The 19,151-nt window shown below is 35.3% G+C and overlaps 3 protein-coding genes across 3 annotated transcripts; 1 reads left to right on the top strand and 2 right to left on the bottom strand.

The window, feature by feature from the left end:
* Positions 1-509: 509 nt before the first annotated feature.
* Positions 510-4,766, bottom strand: LOC147390047 (heterogeneous nuclear ribonucleoprotein Q-like). The gene is made up of 8 exons (XM_086417795.1): positions 3,670-4,766; positions 3,449-3,565; positions 3,230-3,370; positions 2,961-3,137; positions 2,125-2,332; positions 1,135-1,310; positions 963-1,048; positions 510-877 (listed from the first exon to the last, which is right to left on the bottom strand). The coding sequence occupies exons 1-8, from the start codon at positions 4,069-4,071 to the stop codon at positions 733-735; spliced, it is 1,452 nt and encodes a 483-aa protein (XP_086273921.1). The 5' UTR covers positions 4,072-4,766; the 3' UTR covers positions 510-732.
* Positions 4,767-8,966: 4,200 nt separating this feature from the next.
* Positions 8,967-9,635, top strand: LOC147390046 (protein BRANCHLESS TRICHOME-like). The gene has a single exon (XM_086419810.1). It carries the CDS (start codon positions 8,967-8,969, stop codon positions 9,633-9,635), a length of 669 nt encoding a protein of 222 aa, XP_086275936.1.
* Positions 9,636-14,114: 4,479 nt separating this feature from the next.
* LOC147390045 (protein IQ-DOMAIN 17-like) lies at positions 14,115-16,419 on the bottom strand. The gene is made up of 5 exons (XM_086419942.1): positions 16,143-16,419; positions 15,742-16,044; positions 15,409-15,654; positions 15,193-15,330; positions 14,115-15,101 (listed from the first exon to the last, which is right to left on the bottom strand). The coding sequence occupies exons 1-5, from the start codon at positions 16,275-16,277 to the stop codon at positions 14,298-14,300; spliced, it is 1,626 nt and encodes a 541-aa protein (XP_086276068.1). The 5' UTR covers positions 16,278-16,419; the 3' UTR covers positions 14,115-14,297.
* Between the last annotated feature and the right edge of the window lie 2,732 nt (positions 16,420-19,151).

The raw sequence follows: 19,151 nt of genomic DNA, 5'->3' as shown, positions 1-19,151 counted from the left end.
ACAAATCAGTTGTCTTGTTAATCTATGAGATCAGATCAATGTTTTATGGATGATACTAACCATTTTATATCACCTTCCCTTTAGACTCTCATTTTTTATCCTTCAAAAATGAAATAATTAAAAAAGTATATATTTAAGATCATCAATGGCCAACAGGTCCGATCATGGTTGGGCAAAAGTTTTAACTTTAATTTAAAGCCACAATGGAATTCACCTCCAAAAGGATTTTATCAGGACTACAAATGTTTGTTTGTAGGGGGTCCTGCTGGAGTGACCTCAAGCTGGAACCTCTTATTGCACTTCTGGACGTGAAAGTGTATATGAACCATATATGCTTTTTCACTTGTATCTCGATGAAAAGCATCTGTGGTTTGTACCCACTTTCACGTCAAGAAGTGCTATATGAGGTTCCAGCCAGAGGTCAATTCAGAATTATTCTTGTCTGTATCCAGGAATTACAAGTACTAAAAAAATATTCACCCACTAATAACACTGAATTCAACGGATGGTTTAAATCTGGAAACACAGTTTTCTTTATCATCAAGCCCCGCTGGAACAATGTCAGGAAAAAAAATTTGATAACATTTGCAAATCAAATCAGATCACAGTAAGAGCAAATGGAAGAAGGTGACTCAACTCTCAAAATTATTGTGACAAGCCTGGTCCTCGTTTGTTACTTGTTAGGGTAGAATAAATTGTCCAACTACAAGATAGCCCTCTAATCCCCTACCACTAATAAGGGCGGTACCTTCGGCTTCGATTTCCATCGCTGCTACTGTCACCACCACTTCGGCCTCGTCCTTGCGGCCCACCTGAGCTACTGCTACGATCATTCCTCCGAGGTGGAGGCGCCGGTGCCTGTGAACCAGGCTGCTGACTACAATTTGCACATAAAAGGGAAGATTAAACAGAATCCATAGTACCTTTATATAAATTCAGGTAAATAGAAAGAGACTACTTACAGAACATAGCCTAGTCGACCATCTGGTAGGACCATTGGAACCATTTGCATCCCTGCTGGCATTGGCCCCCTCCCATATATCAATGGCTGCTCACACATGCAAATCCATGCGATCAAATTGACCGTTCAAGAAACACAAAGGAAAGAAATAGATAATAGCCCATCTAACCAACCTGCTGAAATCCTGTAGCAGCACCGTATCCAGCACCTAGAGCTCCATAAGGCTCCCCAACAAAACCATAACCAGGATAAGGACGATAACCCGGGAGAATCCCCGATTTGTAAGGATAAGCCGGATCAAATTTTTTGTCATTCTGAGGCTTAGCAAGAGAGACATCCAATACCTGGCCTGTAACTCATATTTAATGAGTCCATAATCAAATAGAAAGTAATCAATGGTTAGGTTTCCATGAAATCTTTCAGCATGTTCTTCATCCAAACTCAAGAAAAGTAGAGCAAACAAGTGGCAACTTTAAAAGCCTAGGTTTGTAGACTCCATGGAGAGTAATAGGCAGTAAATTTAGGAGGAATACCCTTAATTCTGGAGGGGAGGTCGAACAACTTACCAGTGCCATATACGTCACATGCATGATGTGCAGTAGGGACCACCGACCAATCATCTTTTTATCAAATGACCCCAAACAATCTAATATATTAACATCTTTGTGAACCATCCACGTTTTCTCCAGACGTTCAAAAGGTGATAGATTGAATCCTTAGGACAAGGAATTAGGGCTTTCTTTTGGTAGACATAGGGATGATATTGACCTTTACATGTGTGCCCATCTATATCAGACAAGTAGAAAGACAGTCTCTGATTTTATTTTCATTTTTTTTGATAAATAGACAACAGTCTACCATTGTCCACCTTACTTGTGTGGTCACTGTAAAACAGTAGTACTTGATCAATTTGTTCCCTTAATGTTGATAAAAAAAATGTTGCCTGGCACTACATCTATCAAAATATTAACCATTCCAGAGGCATCCTTGCAGAATACAACCAACTAGAACACAAAGCATTTTGATGATTGTAACATTCAATATAAATGAAAAGAGGCCAAAATATCCTTAGCAAAACTTTTTTTTCATTAGTTTGAGGTTTTCCTTTTTATATTTTTAAAATCGGTTGTGAGAGCGATAGAGAGAGAGAGAGAGAGCATTACCATCAATTTCATATTTTTCTGTTTCTTTTACAGCCTTCAATGCACTTGACCTATCAGCAAAATGGATGAATCCAAAATCGCGCTTGCTCTGCCCAACTTTAGCAGGTGGCAGAACAACTTTAGTGACCTCCCCATGGCGTTGAAATAGTTCCTTCAATTGTTCAACTGTAGTGTTGTCGGGCAAGTTCTTCACATAAAGGGCCTTCACCTGAGAAATTATAATTGTACTCAACTTCACAATACATGATCTGCTTTAAATTTTTGGCAGCAACGCAAAAGTGGGCACCTAGGTGTCACTTTATCCACTTCAGTTGTTTACAAATTGGAGTTAAATTCATTTACTTTAAATCTCCAATTTTTTTTCTTTGAATCATTTTTTTCTAAACTATCTTTCCTTGCATATCTTGCTCATTTCATAAATCTTTTATTTATATAACTCCAATTCCCACCTTTACTGATTTGTCGCATGATTCAGTATTATGGATTATGATATATTGATTGTTACACTGAATTATGAATTATCTGTGGAAATTTTACGCCAAAGTACTTATGTTATGTATTATATTACATGCCTAGATAATGTACAATCATAACATTATATGTACATCGGAAACTCTGCCCACGCGCTAAGGGGACAAGATTTCCTGGGTTGCCCAACTTGCATATTGAAAATGCAAAATGTTTGGTGTAGAGATTGCCTAAGTGTTCACTCTGAAAAACTTTTGACCGAACAGTATAAAATATAAATATGGTGCTCTTCCAAAACAAAAAACAAAAAAAGAGAGAGAGATGTACATGTTTACAAAAATTTCACATGCTTAATCTTCAATATTTACCTGCGCAACAGCATGAGGATCAGGCGCACTCTTAGGATCAGCCCAGCTGATAGTTGGGGTGTTTCCATCCAGCTTAAATCTTGGGCTCGACATATTTTGCCTTGCATAATCTGCACAAGCATTGTTGTAGTACTCAACAAAAGCAAAACCACGGTTGCGGCTTGGATTTTGTGGTTCCTATAAATCATACAAAAAGACTATTGTGGTAAGCAGTTAAATCTGTTCAAAATGTAAGCTATATAACTTTCAGTTCAACATGAAAACTCCACCTTTACGAGCTCAATATTTTCAACCCCAGGACCACTCTCCTCGATAACTCTTCTTAGCTCCTCCTCTGTCCAGTTCTTTGGGATGTTTCCTACAAACAACCTGTGTTTTGCTTGAGACAACGAACACCTTAAAGTTCTCCCCTGCAAGTATGAAGTATGTGTCAAATCAGTCGACTATGAGGAGGCCAAGCCCCATCACCAAACAAGAATCAAGATCACCTTAAAATCCTTATTATGAAACTCTTCAATGGCTAGTTGAGCCAACTCCTTTGTTTTAAAAGTTATGAAAGCATAACCCTTGTTTTCTCCTGTATCCTTATCCTTCATTAGTCTTACCTGTTACATTATGGTGAAAATATTACAAAGATGAAACACCCCAAATATAATATAAAATAAAAAAGTACATGAATTTCATATGGGCAAGAGGTTACATAAATCACCTCAACAACTTCACCGATTGGTTGACAGAGGTCTCTCAAATCTTCTTCTCTAACATCTCGAGGGACCCCACCAATGAAAACTTCAGAACCATGCGGAGGCAAGGCAAGAAGTTCAGCATGCTTATCTCCGTCATCTCCATTAATGGAAGAAGCAGGATTGTCTTCACCCTCAACAGATTCAACAGCATTGTCAGCTCCATCAGTTTCTTTCGATGGATCCTTCCCGCGCTCCTCAGTTTCCAAGTGTTCTTGTTCTACATCCACATGTTCATCCCCAGCTCCCTCCATTATATCCTCCTCCGTTGGTTCCTCGACATCATCATCCATCTCTTCAATATAGTTATCCTCATCGAGGTCCACCCGCTCCTCCGTTTCCACCACAGGAACTGCTTCCTCTTCCATGGCTGCTCAGGATCAGGTTCTTGTCATTCACCTTCTGTGTTTAACCACCTAGAAAACCTGCAAACTTGCACGGCAACTGTGGAAGAAGCACAGAAGCCAGGAGTACTTACGGCACATAGGGATATGAAATTGGGGTGGGTAAGACCACAGACTGTTAAGGCCAGCAGGTTTTGTAGGGTACGAAAATTTTTGGAGGAATTTGGGTGCCATTAGATATGCCTTTAGAGTAAAATCCAACAGATTTCTTTAAAGGGTAGACAAATAAAAAACTGATTATTAAGCATGGATTTACATGAGCTGAGCAGGTAAATCTTTTATAATCTGGCCTTTATCAGAGAGATGATCAAGAGGATCCCCACAGGTGCAAGTGGGACAAGAGAATTTCCCAGAGTTTAGATAAAAATTTCATCTTGAACACATTGCAATCATTCATAAAAACTACAATAAATTAATAACAAATTATATAATAAATAAAAACAGAGGTTACTCTAACCAGATCATACTTGTTAACTGGAACTTGGAAGAGAAGAGAAAATCAAAATGAAAGAAAGCCCAAAAGGGAAAACGCGGATATAAGAAAATCCAAAAATAGAGAAAATTAATTACTCAAACCCGAAGCCCTATAAAGGCAAATTACCGAAAGGGAGAGGAGAGATTCGAAGATGGAAATCAAATAGAGCAAGGAAACCCTAACCCTAGAAATGAGAGAAGAAGAAGAAAACAACCTAAGTAGAGAGAGTGAGAGAGAGAGAGAGAGCATAATAAAATAAGCAGAGAGAGAGGAAAGGGAGAGTGAGCTTACCAAGTGTTGGGTTGGAAGAGCGTTGATTCAGTGATAGTGCTTTCCTTCCTTTCCTTTTCGTCTTCTCCCTTTCTCTGTTGGTTTGGAAATTGGAATGTTACCCGATCACCTCACCATAAAATAAAAAGATTATTACCTTTTCCAAAACACTATTTGTTGGTTTTGCTATTTTATTCACGCCCGGTATCACGTCTCGCCCCCCAATCGTTGCCGAGTTGACTACCCCGAGTCCATACAACACATTCAAATTCCATTTAAACTTATTTATCAATAATTTTTGTTATTCTATAATATTATAATATGAGAATAGAAAGTGCTCAGCTCATCACAAAATCATATTTTTATTTGGAAAATAAATATTAAATTTGTTAAGGACTTAATTTTGTCCAATAAGTTGAAACTTCAGAAATCAAATCAAGTTGTCTTTTATTGAAAATTTTTAAATTATAACAAACTAGCATAGCCCTTTGATTAACTTTGAAGTAATTTTCTCATCTTTAATTATCATAAATACTTTAAAACTCACATATTTGAAGAATCAAATATATCAGATTATATAAAAATCAAACATCGATATTTATTATGTCAAAAGAAGTAAGTAATATAGAAAAAAAAAAAAATTCAACCAAAGAAATTTCCTATGCTTTAAAACTCAGGTTATCTACTAATTTGTATGGTAAAAAAAAGGGGGAGAGAAAGGTGTTAGAGTAGAGATAAAGAAAGTGAGGGTTATGATTTTAACAATAAGAGAGAGAGAGAGAGAGATTTAGGGTTGGGATTAGGGTATCAAACGCAAATGACATCATTAAAAAGAGGGGATCTACGAGTTTTTATGTTCTGTGCAAGGATCTTCACGTGAGATAGAAGATGAGAGGAAGACGTTTGATAGATGGAGAAGATGGTCTAATTTTGGGCATAAGAGAGAAAAGAGAGAATATTAATGAAAGAGAGAGAGAGAGAGAGAGAGAGATGAATGAGTTAAGGGAGAAAGGGGTTGTCGTGAAAACAAATTATGACAGAGGGTTACTTTAATTTCAAAACTTTGTATTTGCAAAATGGTTTCTAGTTATCTTCTCTTGATCTCATCTGTTGGATCATGCGGTATACCTTTAAAACTTGGTATGATCGTTGGTATATATATACATATATCTTACCTTTATAGTAATTTTAAATATTAAATGAGGAGGCTCTATAAATAATTTCACATATTCCATTTTAAGAATCATTAAGTTGACAAAAAGTCGCCACTTTTGATCGAGGGATAAAGATCATTAAATGTTGCATTTATTAATTAAGTGGGTATTATTAAAATTTCTTTCGTATAAAAGAAAGGATGTGTCTGTTTGATTTCATGAAAAATCAAAATCCCTGAAATTTGAAATCATTGAAAATTTGAAGTAGGAAAATGGGTACTATGGAAAAAATGGATTTTGCTGTTCGGGTACTCTTGGAAAAATATAGAGAAAAAGATAAATGAAGAAAGAAGGAAAAAAAAATTGGTAAAAGAAAAGTCAATTCAAGGGTTTACAGAATCTTAGATTAATCAATTACAAAAACCCAGGTGTATTGAGAGCATCTTCAATTTACAAAACTACCCTCATGTAATTGGTCATTTGGGATTATGGAAAATCATGGATTGACTTTTTTGTGAGCAAAAAATCTTTCTAGAGTGTAAGTTTGATTTTGGAGATAGATTTCACTTTTTCATGGGGATCAAGTGAAAATCCATTTTTCATGTAAAGAAAATAAATATACAAGACTGTGATATTCCATGAAAAATGGATTCCCACCCATTTTCCATGCACAGTCAAACACACCAGAAAGAAAATTTTAGAGGACCCTTCTCTTCCATCCCAATATATGTGCATTAACCATTATTTTAGAATGGGAAAAGACCAAGATATAAAGCATACATAGACGGATCAAAGAATTGACTCTATCCAACAGCACCAAGGTGGAGCCAAGTGTGGCGAGAGGGGGCTCCCCCCTCCCAAAAAAATAATAATAATAAAATAAAATATTTTGGGTGAACCAGAGTCCCTCCATGTTGTGGTGTATTGGAGACCCCATGTGTTTTTAAACTAATGACATGCCCTTTTGACTTTGTTGCTCCCAACTAAATACCTTGGATAACTTAGAAAACCTCTTCATTTTGGTAAATATTTGAGGTACTCTTCTATTTTCAAATTGACGAAATGTCACATTTGACTTTGTTGCCCCCTCCCTCAATATTTGTGATTTAAACACACCTTATATTTTGGTGAATATTTTTTATACCCCTTTTATTTTCAAATAGGTGATATGACTCCTTAGTGTTTAATTTTTTGAATGATTTAGACAACCCCCTACATTTTGGTGAATATTTCAGAAACCCATATAAATATATATGTTTCCAAATTATGTTAGGTCCCTTTGATCTTATTCTTTTTTTTTTTTTCTAAACTAATAAAAATAATTTAAATACCCTTATTTTCAATTTGCAGCCATAAACCCATAATTTTTGCTCCTAAAACTAGTAATCTTTAAGCTCTTCACCTTTATGGTAAATTGATTTTAATCTATTTAACCTCGCTTTAATTCTTTGTGGAAAATTTTAGAATTTTCTATCAAAGAACATCATTATCTTGTTCTTCAAAAATCCTATCTTGTTCTTTAGGTTATAAAGTTAAGAAGATTAATTTTAAGGTTGAAGACTAAGCTCATAGATTTTTCTTAGGTTGAAGATGAAATTTTGGAAAAGAGAAATCAAATGATTTCTTGTTTAAGTTTAATAATGAGAGTGTTCAAATCATTTTGCATTAAACTATTAGAGAATATTGGGATAAAGGAGGTATGTAATCATTTTGGTGAATCTTTGAGATACCCTATATTTTTTAAATTGAGGACATTGTCCCCTCGACTTAAATCTTCTATCAGAGATTAATGAGAAATACCTTCTCTTCAATCTCTAACCAAGAAATTTTGAATTTTTTTTCCAAAATCAATCACCTTCAAACTCAACCATGCAAGAAAATCCAGGCTCTGCCCTTGACGAGCACATTCGTTTTAAGTAAAACATTTTTTTAAAGCATTTCCAACTCTTCTTCAAAGTTATATTCACAATTTAAAGATAACATCTTGTCAAATTGTACTTTGATTATCAAATTTAATAATTCACTACAATGAAACTCTTCGAAATAGATAGTCTTGTCATTTTTTATTTTTCTCCTTTCTTATATATGTAAAAGAAAATCAATTTTTATTTGTTGTCTACTATTGAAGTAAGGTTTTAAAGAGTGAACAATATCTTTTCAAATTTGCATTTGAAGAATTTAAACTTTAAAGTAATTTTGACTTTAACTTATAAAGAGACATTGAAAAGTATTCTCTCTTCATATATAACTATATGAAAAAGGATTGGAGATGCTCTTAGTAAGGAAAGTTTCTTAACTACCCATCCATGTTCCATCCAAATTAAAACATGATTAGATAGGGGTGTAGATCACAAAGTTTTAAGAATTCTACAAAAATATAATTTTTTTAAAGTTATTTCTCACCTATGAATTTTAATTTTAAATTTTGGGTGAGTGTCCATTTTCAACACCTTGATCAAGCTCAAAAAAGATATTATTTTGAACATTTTTATAATCTGAAATTTTCCATGAAATCTAGAGTGATGTGGTGTTAACCCTTAGCAAGAATTGAAATCTCACTAAGTTAGTCAGGATAGTCTAACTCTCGTTTTAATTACGTACGATGGGACTGGGATGCACATGCATGTGTCCCAATTTATAATGTATAAATTAAGCAAATAAATACCACAACTGATGGACCTACCCAGATTGCTACATATCTTGAGAGCGAAATCACTGAAAAGCAGATCAAAGGGAGAAAGAAAAGGTAGATAAATAGAGGGAGAGAGGTGGTGATGATAGGACATAAGAGGCCCACACAAACTCACAAATCAAACCATCATAGAACACACCACCACTATCCAGGCTGGAAGCTTTACTTATAAAGAACCAATTTTATTACAAGCCTCAACAACTTCACCATCATCACCGTCATCTCCTTGTGCTGCTTATATTTGGGACCTCCCTTCTTCTGATCCATCATGGACTCCGAACTCGACATTGCTCAAGCTCAGCTCACCAAATTGAAGGAAGAGCTCGAATTTGAACATAAGGTTCGGAAGAGTGTCGAATCACTCAATAAGAAACTATCCAAAGAGCTTTTGGATGAGAAGAACAGAAGAGAAGCCATGGAGTATGTTTGCGAAAAGCTTGCGAAGAAGGTTGCATTGGATAAAGCAGAGATCGATCGGATGAAAAAAGACATGGGGAAGGAAAGAAAGATGCTAAGAATGGCTGAAGCTTTAAGGGAAGAGAGAGTTCAGATGAAGCTTATGGAAGCAAAGACTTTGTTTGAAGAAAAATTGTCAGAGTTGGAGTTTTCGAAAAGGATCCAAGTTAATGTATCACCATCAAAGGTGGAGTATGATGCATTGGGAATTCTCTCTAATAACAAATGTACAACAATGGGTTCATGTCAGAATTCTAATGGTGCTGCTCATTGGACTGTAAGTAAGCGAAGAACATCGCCAGAAGCTGAGAATCCTCATATAAAGAGAGGGATCAAAGGGCTTGTGGAGTTTCCGAGAGTGGTTCGAGCCATCAGCTCGAGGGGTAGGCAATTCAGTTCCAAGTTGGACTATGAAAAGGCTCAGTTTCGGCTTCTGAGACAGAAGAGCTCCATTCGCATGGATAATCTTATCATCGATTGATTGGTCTCTCTCTCAAAAAATGTTATTTTTATAATTATCTACTTTTTTCTCGTTTTCATATGATTTGTTCTTGAAAACTGGCCTTCACAAAAATTTGATCAAAAAATTAATAATAATGTGTCCTTGACTCTTGTATAATCATGGGATATTTACGAAAAAAGTGATCAACTTTTGACCGATTTATCTCACTGTTCATTGGAAATTGTCACTTTAAACCTGCGAAATGGTCACTTTAAAACCTCTAAATTTGTTGTCGTTCAGGTTTTGGTAATTAAAATGAACAGTGACATAGAATCGCTAATTCTTCAAATTCAGCTCACGAAATGGTAATTCACCTATAATCATTAGAACTTGAGGGCAGTATTCATGGACTCACGAGCTGAAATTCAAGTGGTTTAAAGTTTACCTTATCTGTTTGAAGATTAGAACGTCAGGAATATGGAGAGTGTAAGGGATAAGATGTGGTGTAAGAGAGATGCAGTGGTCCCTGTTTCCATACAAATTGAGAAATTTTCCTTTGATATGCTCAACAGAGTGTGAATTTGATACATCCCTCGCAATGGCAAAAAACTCTTTTGTCTTGGTGGACCTACACACGAAAATCAACTATGCTTAAGTTACCAAACTATAATTTCACCGATATATTTCCACAATTGGTGGCTATGATCATCAATATTTCATATACAATAGCGGCTCGATCAAGGTTTTCCATGGAGAGCGGATTTCCAATATTTTGGGAGTGGGGTGTCAATATTTGAGTAAAGTTAGAACATGATCCTATAAATCATTGGAGTGAGGTTTGAAAGTGAGAGTACCATCCCTCACAAAACAAAAGGATTTGGCCACTTAGCTCAAAAGTTCATATAGATTGTTCTCAATCTCCCTATCATGGATTCTCCTCAATTTATTTTCGATTAAGTATGTTATTATATAATCACTGCCAAAGGATTCTTGTGAGTTCCGTCTAATTTAACTCTAGATTGAGTATTATTTTGTCAAGTTATAGTCCTTTTTTTTTTTTATAAATAGCATTGCAATTATGAAACAAAACCAAATCGGTCGAGATGACCAACCTGGTAAGGCCTTACAAAATAGAACTATTCACGCATAGAACCACAAATCTCATTCTAATTGTACAAAAAAATCTTCAAAAAACAAGCCCCTAAACTCCTTATATACTATGGATCAACAAAAGATGAGACCCAAGATAGACATAATCGTATCTAGACAATCTTTGTGTTTCCCCTTGAAAATGCGTCTATTCCTTTCAAACCACACCCCTAACAAATTGTGAATGGGGTAATACTCCACAACATCTTTTTTGTGTTGCCAAACGAGTGCTCAATTGACGACCAACTAATGAATATATCCTTAATCGATTTTGGTAAGCATGTCACAACCCCATATAGCTTTAAAAAATGAACTTAAATGTCATGTGAGAATTTGCAATGGATTAGAAAGTGATCCAATGATTCTCCATTTTCCATACGTAGCACACAACAATTCGCCCACACCATCCACGCAGCATAAAAAAATCAGTCGTTTGAATCCTTCCTAAAGTTGTCGCCCATATGAAGAAAGTGACTTTGCTTGGCACTTTCGGGCCCCAAATTGAAACATGAGGAAATAACGAGTCCCCGTCATTGCACAAGAATTGGTAGAATGAATGTACCGAAAATCTTTTATCTTTACTCATTGTTCATATTCTCTCATCTTCTCTTCCCTTGCATAGTTCGATACTTGAAGCGTCGATAACTAGTCTACCAACTGCTTGCAGTTCCAACTCATTAATGTCTCTTCGAAAATCGAGATCTCATGCCCATTCTCCACTCACATCTCTTCGGAAAGATATGATGGCTTGTCCTTTCTTTGAGGAGATGGAGTATAAGTTTGGAAATACCTCCATTAGAGACCGATTGCCACACAATGTATCTTCCAAAACCTTATCCGGTTGCCTCGACCCACTTTAAAATTGATTCTCGTTACTTTAACTTTATGATCTCTTTACTTTAAGATCGAATTTAAAAGTATTCTTCGAAATGTGGCATATGAATATATATATATATATATATATATATATATATATATATATATATATAGGATCATGCTCAAAAAGAAAAAAGAAAAAAAAAAAAAAAACCTTAAAAATTCTACCGTACTCATTAGGATTCACATGTTCTTAAGTAATATTGTTATCACATGCACGCGTTCATGAAGTAATGTGGTATAGCATGATTTTTTTTTCCTTTTTGATTAGGAAAATGCTGAAGTGACACAAACAGAGACATAAAGGTAACAAAAATGATGTGGTGGAGCGCACATAATCATAGATGCTTTTTACTTGTATCTCACGGAAAAACATCTACTGTAATGTGTGTGACACCACATCATTTTATCACCTTTGTGTCTCCGTTTGTGTCACCCTAACACGATTCTTTTGGTTAAGAAAGGCTTTTTAATAGAAAAATCATGGGGCACTTTGTTTTTCATTGCATTGGTGTGATTGTCATAGATTGTTTTCTCGAGATACGATTGAAAAGCATCTATGGTTATGTGCACACCTCCACTTTAGAAATATGAGAATCCCAATGTCACCCCAGCATAACACTTTTAAATAATATATTAAAGAGGTTAGTAGATAGGTAATATATTATATATTACTTTTGTATACATCATAATGATAGTAAAAAATAATATTATAGAAATATCTCATATTTTCAATATTTGGTGAATATTACCATCATAAAATCCAGACAATATATCAAAAGACTTCTTTTTGAAATTCCAAAATAAAAATCAAGATGATAATTTTAAATCTAATATTACCAATTTAGAAGGGTGGTGTTACTAAAATTCCTTGAAGGATGAAAAACAATATCCTAACATGGACATTTCTTTTTCTAGTCTCAACCCACAATTGTGGTTCTCCATCAACATAATCATTAAGATTTGAGGAAAAATATATTTTTCCTCAAGATTAGTTCCAATCCTCTAAGGATTAATATACCTTCCTTAGAGATACATTTTTCTTGGGAATCCCAACCATCTCAACGATGAAGTTGATGGATCTTGTCTCCTCAACCCACTGTTGAGACTCTCCATCAACAGGATTGTTAGGATTTGAGGAAAAACATATTTTTCCTCGAGAGTAATTCCAATCTTCTAAGGATTAATATATTTTTCCCTAAAAATACATTTTTATTGAGAATCCCTATCATCCTAACGATCATGTTGATGGGTGCTGGTGAGGCTATTACTTTCCTCCCAACAATTTGTGGTGTAGAAATTATGAAATATTTATTAATAATACATAAGATATTTATTTTAATTTATTCTATATTTTCAATATAACATGTTCTCAATCATAATTATACATTTTATGATGCCAAAAAAGGTTTACTCACCAACCTATCTTTTGTTGAAAATGATAAACTATTGAAAAAATGAAAAATCTTTACATCAAAATATTATCTTCAAATCCAACGTTACAAAAGAAAGTGTTTGCTTCTTTTTCTATTTTTGAAAAAAAAAACTTGTTTAAAACATAAAAAGCATAACTTTTTAAAGTTAGAACATTATTTTTGGTTACTATGGTGCACACCTCCACGTTAGCATGATGTGAAGTACATTGAATAACACATTAACTTCAACATTTTTCTTTTCGTTAATATAATCCTTTGAGTTCGTGTTGTTGTGACTGCACCGCACAAAATCATAGATGTCTCTCTTTTGTATCTTGAGGAACAACATCAATGGTTCAGTATGTCAGTGTGAAACGCAATCATTCCAGCAATTTTCTTTTCCTTAATATAATCCTTTGAGTTGTGCTCGAGTGACAACATTTCAAACTGTGCTTATGTGGAGGTGTGCACCAAACAATCTATGGCTCCGTGCACACCTCCATGCCACGTAGTGCAAAATGCATTGGACAAAGCAGTCACACCAACATTTTCCTAAGACTTGATAAACTGACTTGAAAGTAGACACTCAACTCGTGGTACATGCCATGCCATAGATTTCTTTTCTCCGAAAGCATAAGAAAATATCTGTGATTATCTATAGTTGAGTGAGTTTTGAGTCAATTTATCATTAACCTTTTTCTAATATTTACTTTGCTTGTTGAAGATAGAAAAGACTAATTACTAGTAAAATTGATATTTTTGACGTGACATGTGCATATAATCATAGATCTTTTTCTTAGTCTATCTAAAAATATTTTCTTATATAAATGAATTACTATTTATAAATATAAAAAAAAAAAAAAGTCAATTTATCGTGTTGGAGAGACATTAAAATTGGCATCGTTTCATGTGTTGTGGCCTACACACACAGGATCATAGATGCTTCTCACTTGTACATCGTCGGTGAAAATCATCTATTTTGCACACATCCACATCAAGAATGTATGAATTTCAATGTTATTTCAGCATTAAAAAAAAAAAAAAATTATTGCACATCCTATACCCATCCATGTATCTTGAAAAGAACTCCAATAACGTCGTCGTAATTCTGATGACGACTTACCAAGTTAATTTTGACTACTAAATCTCGTTAATGATGAAAATATGGATTCATTAAAAGAAAGATACAAGTGGCAAGTAGCAAGCAAGCAGCCCATCATTATCTCCATAAATATTGATGGGTAGCAAATCAGCCAGTTAATTAATTGTCTTTGCCTCGTCTCAACAACCTCATGAGATGACTAGTTGACGAAGGAGATATTTCACCACGAAGGCTGTCTGTACAACAAGAGGACAAGTACGAGTCTTGCTCCATCCCATGAACACTTGCACTCGTCAAGTTCTGTACCAAACCAACACCAACACCAACACCAACACCACTATAATTGTTGTTATATGGATCAGGAACGGGGAAGGAGAGTCGCTTCTTGGCTGAGCCAACTCGTTCTCTCTCCGGTGTGGATGGCCTCTGCCTTGGTGCGCTCTGTGATCGAACCTTAGCCTTTGCAGACTCGGTGGCAACCATGTAATTAGGCATTGGTGGCATTGCAGCATGATTATCAGAAGGATGACCACCATTGTAGTAGTAACTGGCGATGCTGCGCGGCGTGTGTACAGTTGAGTAGCTGTTTCTCTCTTCTCTTAGGCAACGAGGACTCGCCGAACGTACTTGAAGCATAGGCCTTGTTTTGGAAGGAGAGGGCGTGACAGGTGGTTGGTGGAGGGAGAGACGGTGGTGGGTTCTATGTAGAGGAGATTGTTGTTGATAATTATATTGATGATGATGCTGTGATCTGATGCTGGGATTTGAGTAAGCGTACGGCCTTGCCGTGTCGATTTCTACAGTTTTAATGGGTTCTACTCTTTGATCAGTCGAAGCTCTTGCCATGTTTTCCCATGGTTTCGTAGACATCCAGCGGTGGAGCCATTTTGGTCTCTCTTCGACTTCTTCTTCTTCTTCATTTCCAGCTGAAGCATTATTAATCCCACTACCAGATCTCCATATCTTCACACGCACATCCACATGAATTGCAGAATAATAAGCCCATGAGAGATCCAAGAACGATAAACAGAGAAAGAGAGGAAGAGAGATGAACCTGGTGAGAGAAGGCGTAAGCGAGTGCTTTTTCACGTTTTAAAGCAGCTTCTTTTCTGCTCTGCAACATGGCTTGGATTTCCTCAAGTGTGTGTGGACGATCGTCCCAATCATCTACAATCATACTTCCATCTCTCGACTGCGAAAATAACAACATTAAAATTAAACAGTTCAACTTTGAAGTTTTAGTAAATTAAGAGAAATTAAAACCACTTACTATGGATTTTCTTTCTGCTATATCCTGTAGATACTGAGATTCCAATAAACTTATGGTGTCGCTAAGGGTGGATTTTCGGCTCCCATCTACCGAAAGTCTCATCCGTTGATCGCGTACTCGAGTTTGCACTCGAACAAGAGCTTGCATACATCGAAGAGTCATCTTCGCTTGCTTTCTAACGTTGTGTCCTCTCACTAAAGCTTGTAGCTTTACCAACCCTTTAAGTGCACGAAGAGCTCTCCTCGCCTTCAAGAGTAGAGGGTTAAGAGTCAAGAGTCAAGAATGAAGACCATAACAAATCAAATCAAATCAACTCATCTATCTTTCTATTACCAAATATCCTCTGAAAGCCGTTTGAATTGCAATGGCAGCGTAGTTTAATTCTCCAATGAAATTGGAAGGCCTGGTGAGTCGAACAACCTCCACTGCTGCTTGGGCCGTAGCCACAGCTGCCTCTGCTGTTGCAGCAGTCGCCACAGCCACGGCAATGGCGTGCCTTTGCTCTGCAGCAGTGACCATCGAGACATGATTTGTTAGCGATGGTGTCGTAGCGGTCGTCTTCGTTTCGCATTGTTGTTGTGTAACCGATTCGTGATTCGAAGGTTTTCGAAAAAGCCATCTTCGTTTCTCCCGCTTCTGCACAATCCCAGAAAACAAATTCCTTAATAGTAGCGATAAATCTAGCTATAAATATATCATAGAGAAATCGATTTAGAAACTCAAAAAGATCTCACCTTTTCTTCTTCTTCTTCTTGCTCATGTTCCTCTCTCCTTCTGCTAGACCTAGGTTTCTCATGATTCTCCTTAGAAGGAGACCTGAAAGCCCTTTTGACTACAGTCAACCATGAGTTACCTCCTTTCTTACCCATAATAGATGGAGATAAGAAAACGTATTTGCATTTACATTTTTGATTTTACACAGGAAATGCACCAAAAGCAGATAAGTAGTGGGAGAATGAAATTAGATAAAGAGAGGGCAGAGTAGTTGAAGAAGAAATTCCTTCACCCCCTCCCTTTTAACAGTAAAAGATGAAAGAGAGGGGACAGAGACTGTAACGTTTATGAAGTACGAGCTCTAATATATCTGCGATGAGAGGGGTGTCTTTTAGTGGCATGGAAACACTAATGGAGGTGTCAGATTGTTAAATAATTCATTCAAGAATTGTCTGTAAAAGAAAGCGAGTGATCTCGAGAACGTCGAAAGATGAAAGCAGATATAAAAAAAAAAATTAAAAAAGAGAGAGAGAGAGAGAGAGAGAGAGAGGTGTAGACTGTAGATGTTGCCGTTGTGAGATCGAGGAGGAACCCAAAGAGCTTTGATAGTAGAGCTTTTTGGAGGTAAGCTTTTCTTTTCTCTTGAAAACAAGGAGCACTAATGGCGTCACGTGCTGAAAGCAGCTAAAGGACGAGCTGAAAGATGAAAGAAGAGGTGCGATTGGAACAGAAGAGAGGACAGAGAGTGGGGTGTGTTTAATGTGGCTAGTAGTACCCCCCTCGAAGACCGCCACCAACTTAGCCATTTTTAACTGTATCTGAACTTTGGGGTTCATTTCCTTGCAGAACAGTCAAACTTCTCGAAAACTTGTTTTCAACTTTCTATTTCAGTTTTCCACCACGATCTAATGCATGCTTTATAACATTAGAACGGAGTAATGGATGCAGGTGGCATTTGCTAAGGCACATGTGGATTTATGTAAATATTAAAATTTGAGTCATTATAAATCACCAACTTTTGCTAATGGCACCCTAGTTCTTATGTAAATAACCAAAGAATTACCACACTTTTCAAGGGAACATCAATAGTAGTTGGTAGGCAATAGAAGCTTTCTTATTTTATCGATAAAATTGTGTTTTAATAAGTTTAGTAACTCTTTGTTGGTGGGATTTGAATCCAAATCTTTAGTATCATCACCCAAAGACTTTATCAATTGAGGCATATTAATCCTATTTAATTATTGTATCATTAACGTATTGTGTTGACTCGCGTACAACTTGATTTTTTGCAACCTATTTAAATCATGAAACATAGTATGTGAGAAGTGTGTCTTATATTGCGCAAACACAATAATGAAAAGTGATGTCGAAACTGACTTCTGTGAACTTGAGGATCATTCACACCTAGACAAAAACTAACTCAGTTGCAGATGTCCTCGCAAAGTTTGCTATGGTATCTAAATCATCTTGTACTTTCTAAATTATTGGATTTCTCCCTTTGTTGATTAGGAAAAATTTAATGAGAGACTCTTTAGATTTAGCCCTAGTCAAGCTTGAAAACTAAGGGGTAATTCCTTGTGTAAATTTTTTGTGAGCTAATAAAATTTTCAACTTATCTACAAAAAAAAAAAAAAAAGACTGACTTCTGTGGACACTGCAAACTTGTTCTAATATGATAGTATACAGAGAATCAAAGTTTTATTCTTCCCTCATATGCAATCTTGAAAATCTATGGTTCTCTACTCATTGTCACGTCAACGCAATGTCAAGCACAATAGTGTCGAAGGAAGTCATTTCAGCATTTTTCTAAGGAAAATAGTCAAAATATGATTAATTTGGAAAAATCCTTCCTATTTGTCGAATAAATTGTGGGGTAGCCAGTATACTTGTGTCAATCCGGTGATCTCTAAGAGCAACTCCAATGCAAATCTCTACATTTTGTCTCTATATTGGCATCTTCTCTAATTATAGAGAAAATGCTCTCCTGCTAATTGAATCTCCAATGGGTCCAACCTCTAAATCACTATTTAACGTCTCTAACTCACTATTCACATAATTAAAATCAATAAAGTTGCTATTGGCCACCCAACTTTATTTATTACATCCCAAGTTAAATATAAAACAAATAAGAAAGTTGCTATTGGGAACCCAACTTTACTTGTTACATTCCAATTTAAATATAAAAAAACAATTCACCAATGAAAATTATTAAAAATTAATTTATTTTATTTTTAAGATTTCAATTGATTGAATTTAGTATTTTATATGATTCTAATCACTAGGAAACAACTATGGAAGTTGTTTGAATGAATTATAATGTTTTGTATTGTTGAAGAAATAACTTTGAACCAAATTTTTGTAATGTTTAGATGGTGTATTCTAATTTTTGAAATTGTGATGTGATAAATAATTTAAAAATGAATATTCATGATCAAACTTATTTTTAATTATAATTTTTTGTTGAATTTGGTTGATCAAATGATTGAATCTAAGTTTTAAAATATTTTTATAAATATACAATAAAAAGAGCTTGAAATATTGAATAATAATTGAAAATAAATAGATGACAAAATTTTTATATATATAACATATTTTTATTGAAAAAGGGAATTCAAGAAAATGACATTTATGTAAAAAGATGGCGACATAATTGGTTTTTGTACCAGATGAATAGTGAAATAGAGATCATCTCTATGTTTTTGCTTAGTCTTCAAAGCTAAAGATGTGAATAGTGATTTAGAGGGATTGTCAGAATTTTAGAGACCGGTTGGAACTAGGTTCGGAGGTCCTCTACTCTAAGGTACTATCATTGATATCAACTCTGTATTTTTTTTCTCACATCGGTTTTAGAGAGCTGCTATTAGCACCCCAACTTTTACTTATTACACTCCAATTTCTTAAATTATTTCTCACGCCAATTAAAAATTAAAATTCACCCTTCAAACATTACAAAAATTTAGCTCAAATTAGAATCTCAACTTTACAAAACATTATAATACCCTTTCAAACCATTTTAGTAGTTATTTACA

This window comes from Akebia trifoliata, chromosome 12, assembly GCF_017979445.1.
Source record: "Akebia trifoliata isolate Shusen 1 chromosome 12, ASM1797944v1, whole genome shotgun sequence".
Taxonomy (NCBI): Eukaryota; Viridiplantae; Streptophyta; class Magnoliopsida; order Ranunculales; family Lardizabalaceae; genus Akebia; species Akebia trifoliata.
The sequence above is the reverse complement of the archived record's forward strand: the minus strand, read 5'-3'. Positions and strand labels throughout refer to the sequence as shown.

Bases quoted from the DNA above. Each gene is read 5' to 3' on its own strand.
- LOC147390045 (XM_086419942.1), bottom strand. From the start codon at position 16,277: ATGGGTAAGAAAGGAGGTAACTCATGGTTGACTGTAGTCAAAAGGGCT. The intron at 16,045-16,142 runs GTGAGATCTTTT...GGGATTGTGCAG, and splicing joins AAGAAGAAGAAGAAGAAAAG to AAGCGGGAGAAACGAAGATG. The intron at 15,331-15,408 runs GTAAGTGGTTTT...TTATTTTCGCAG, and splicing joins TAGCAGAAAGAAAATCCATA to TCGAGAGATGGAAGTATGAT.
- LOC147390047 (XM_086417795.1), bottom strand. From the start codon at position 4,071: ATGGAAGAGGAAGCAGTTCCTGTGGTGGAAACGGAGGAGCGGGTGGAC. The intron at 2,333-2,960 runs GTAAATATTGAA...ATAATTTCTCAG, and splicing joins ATCCTCATGCTGTTGCGCAG to GTGAAGGCCCTTTATGTGAA. The intron at 1,311-2,124 runs GTAATGCTCTCT...TATGAGTTACAG, and splicing joins AGAAAAATATGAAATTGATG to GCCAGGTATTGGATGTCTCT.
- LOC147390046 (XM_086419810.1), top strand. From the start codon at position 8,967: ATGGACTCCGAACTCGACATTGCTCAAGCTCAGCTCACCAAATTGAAG.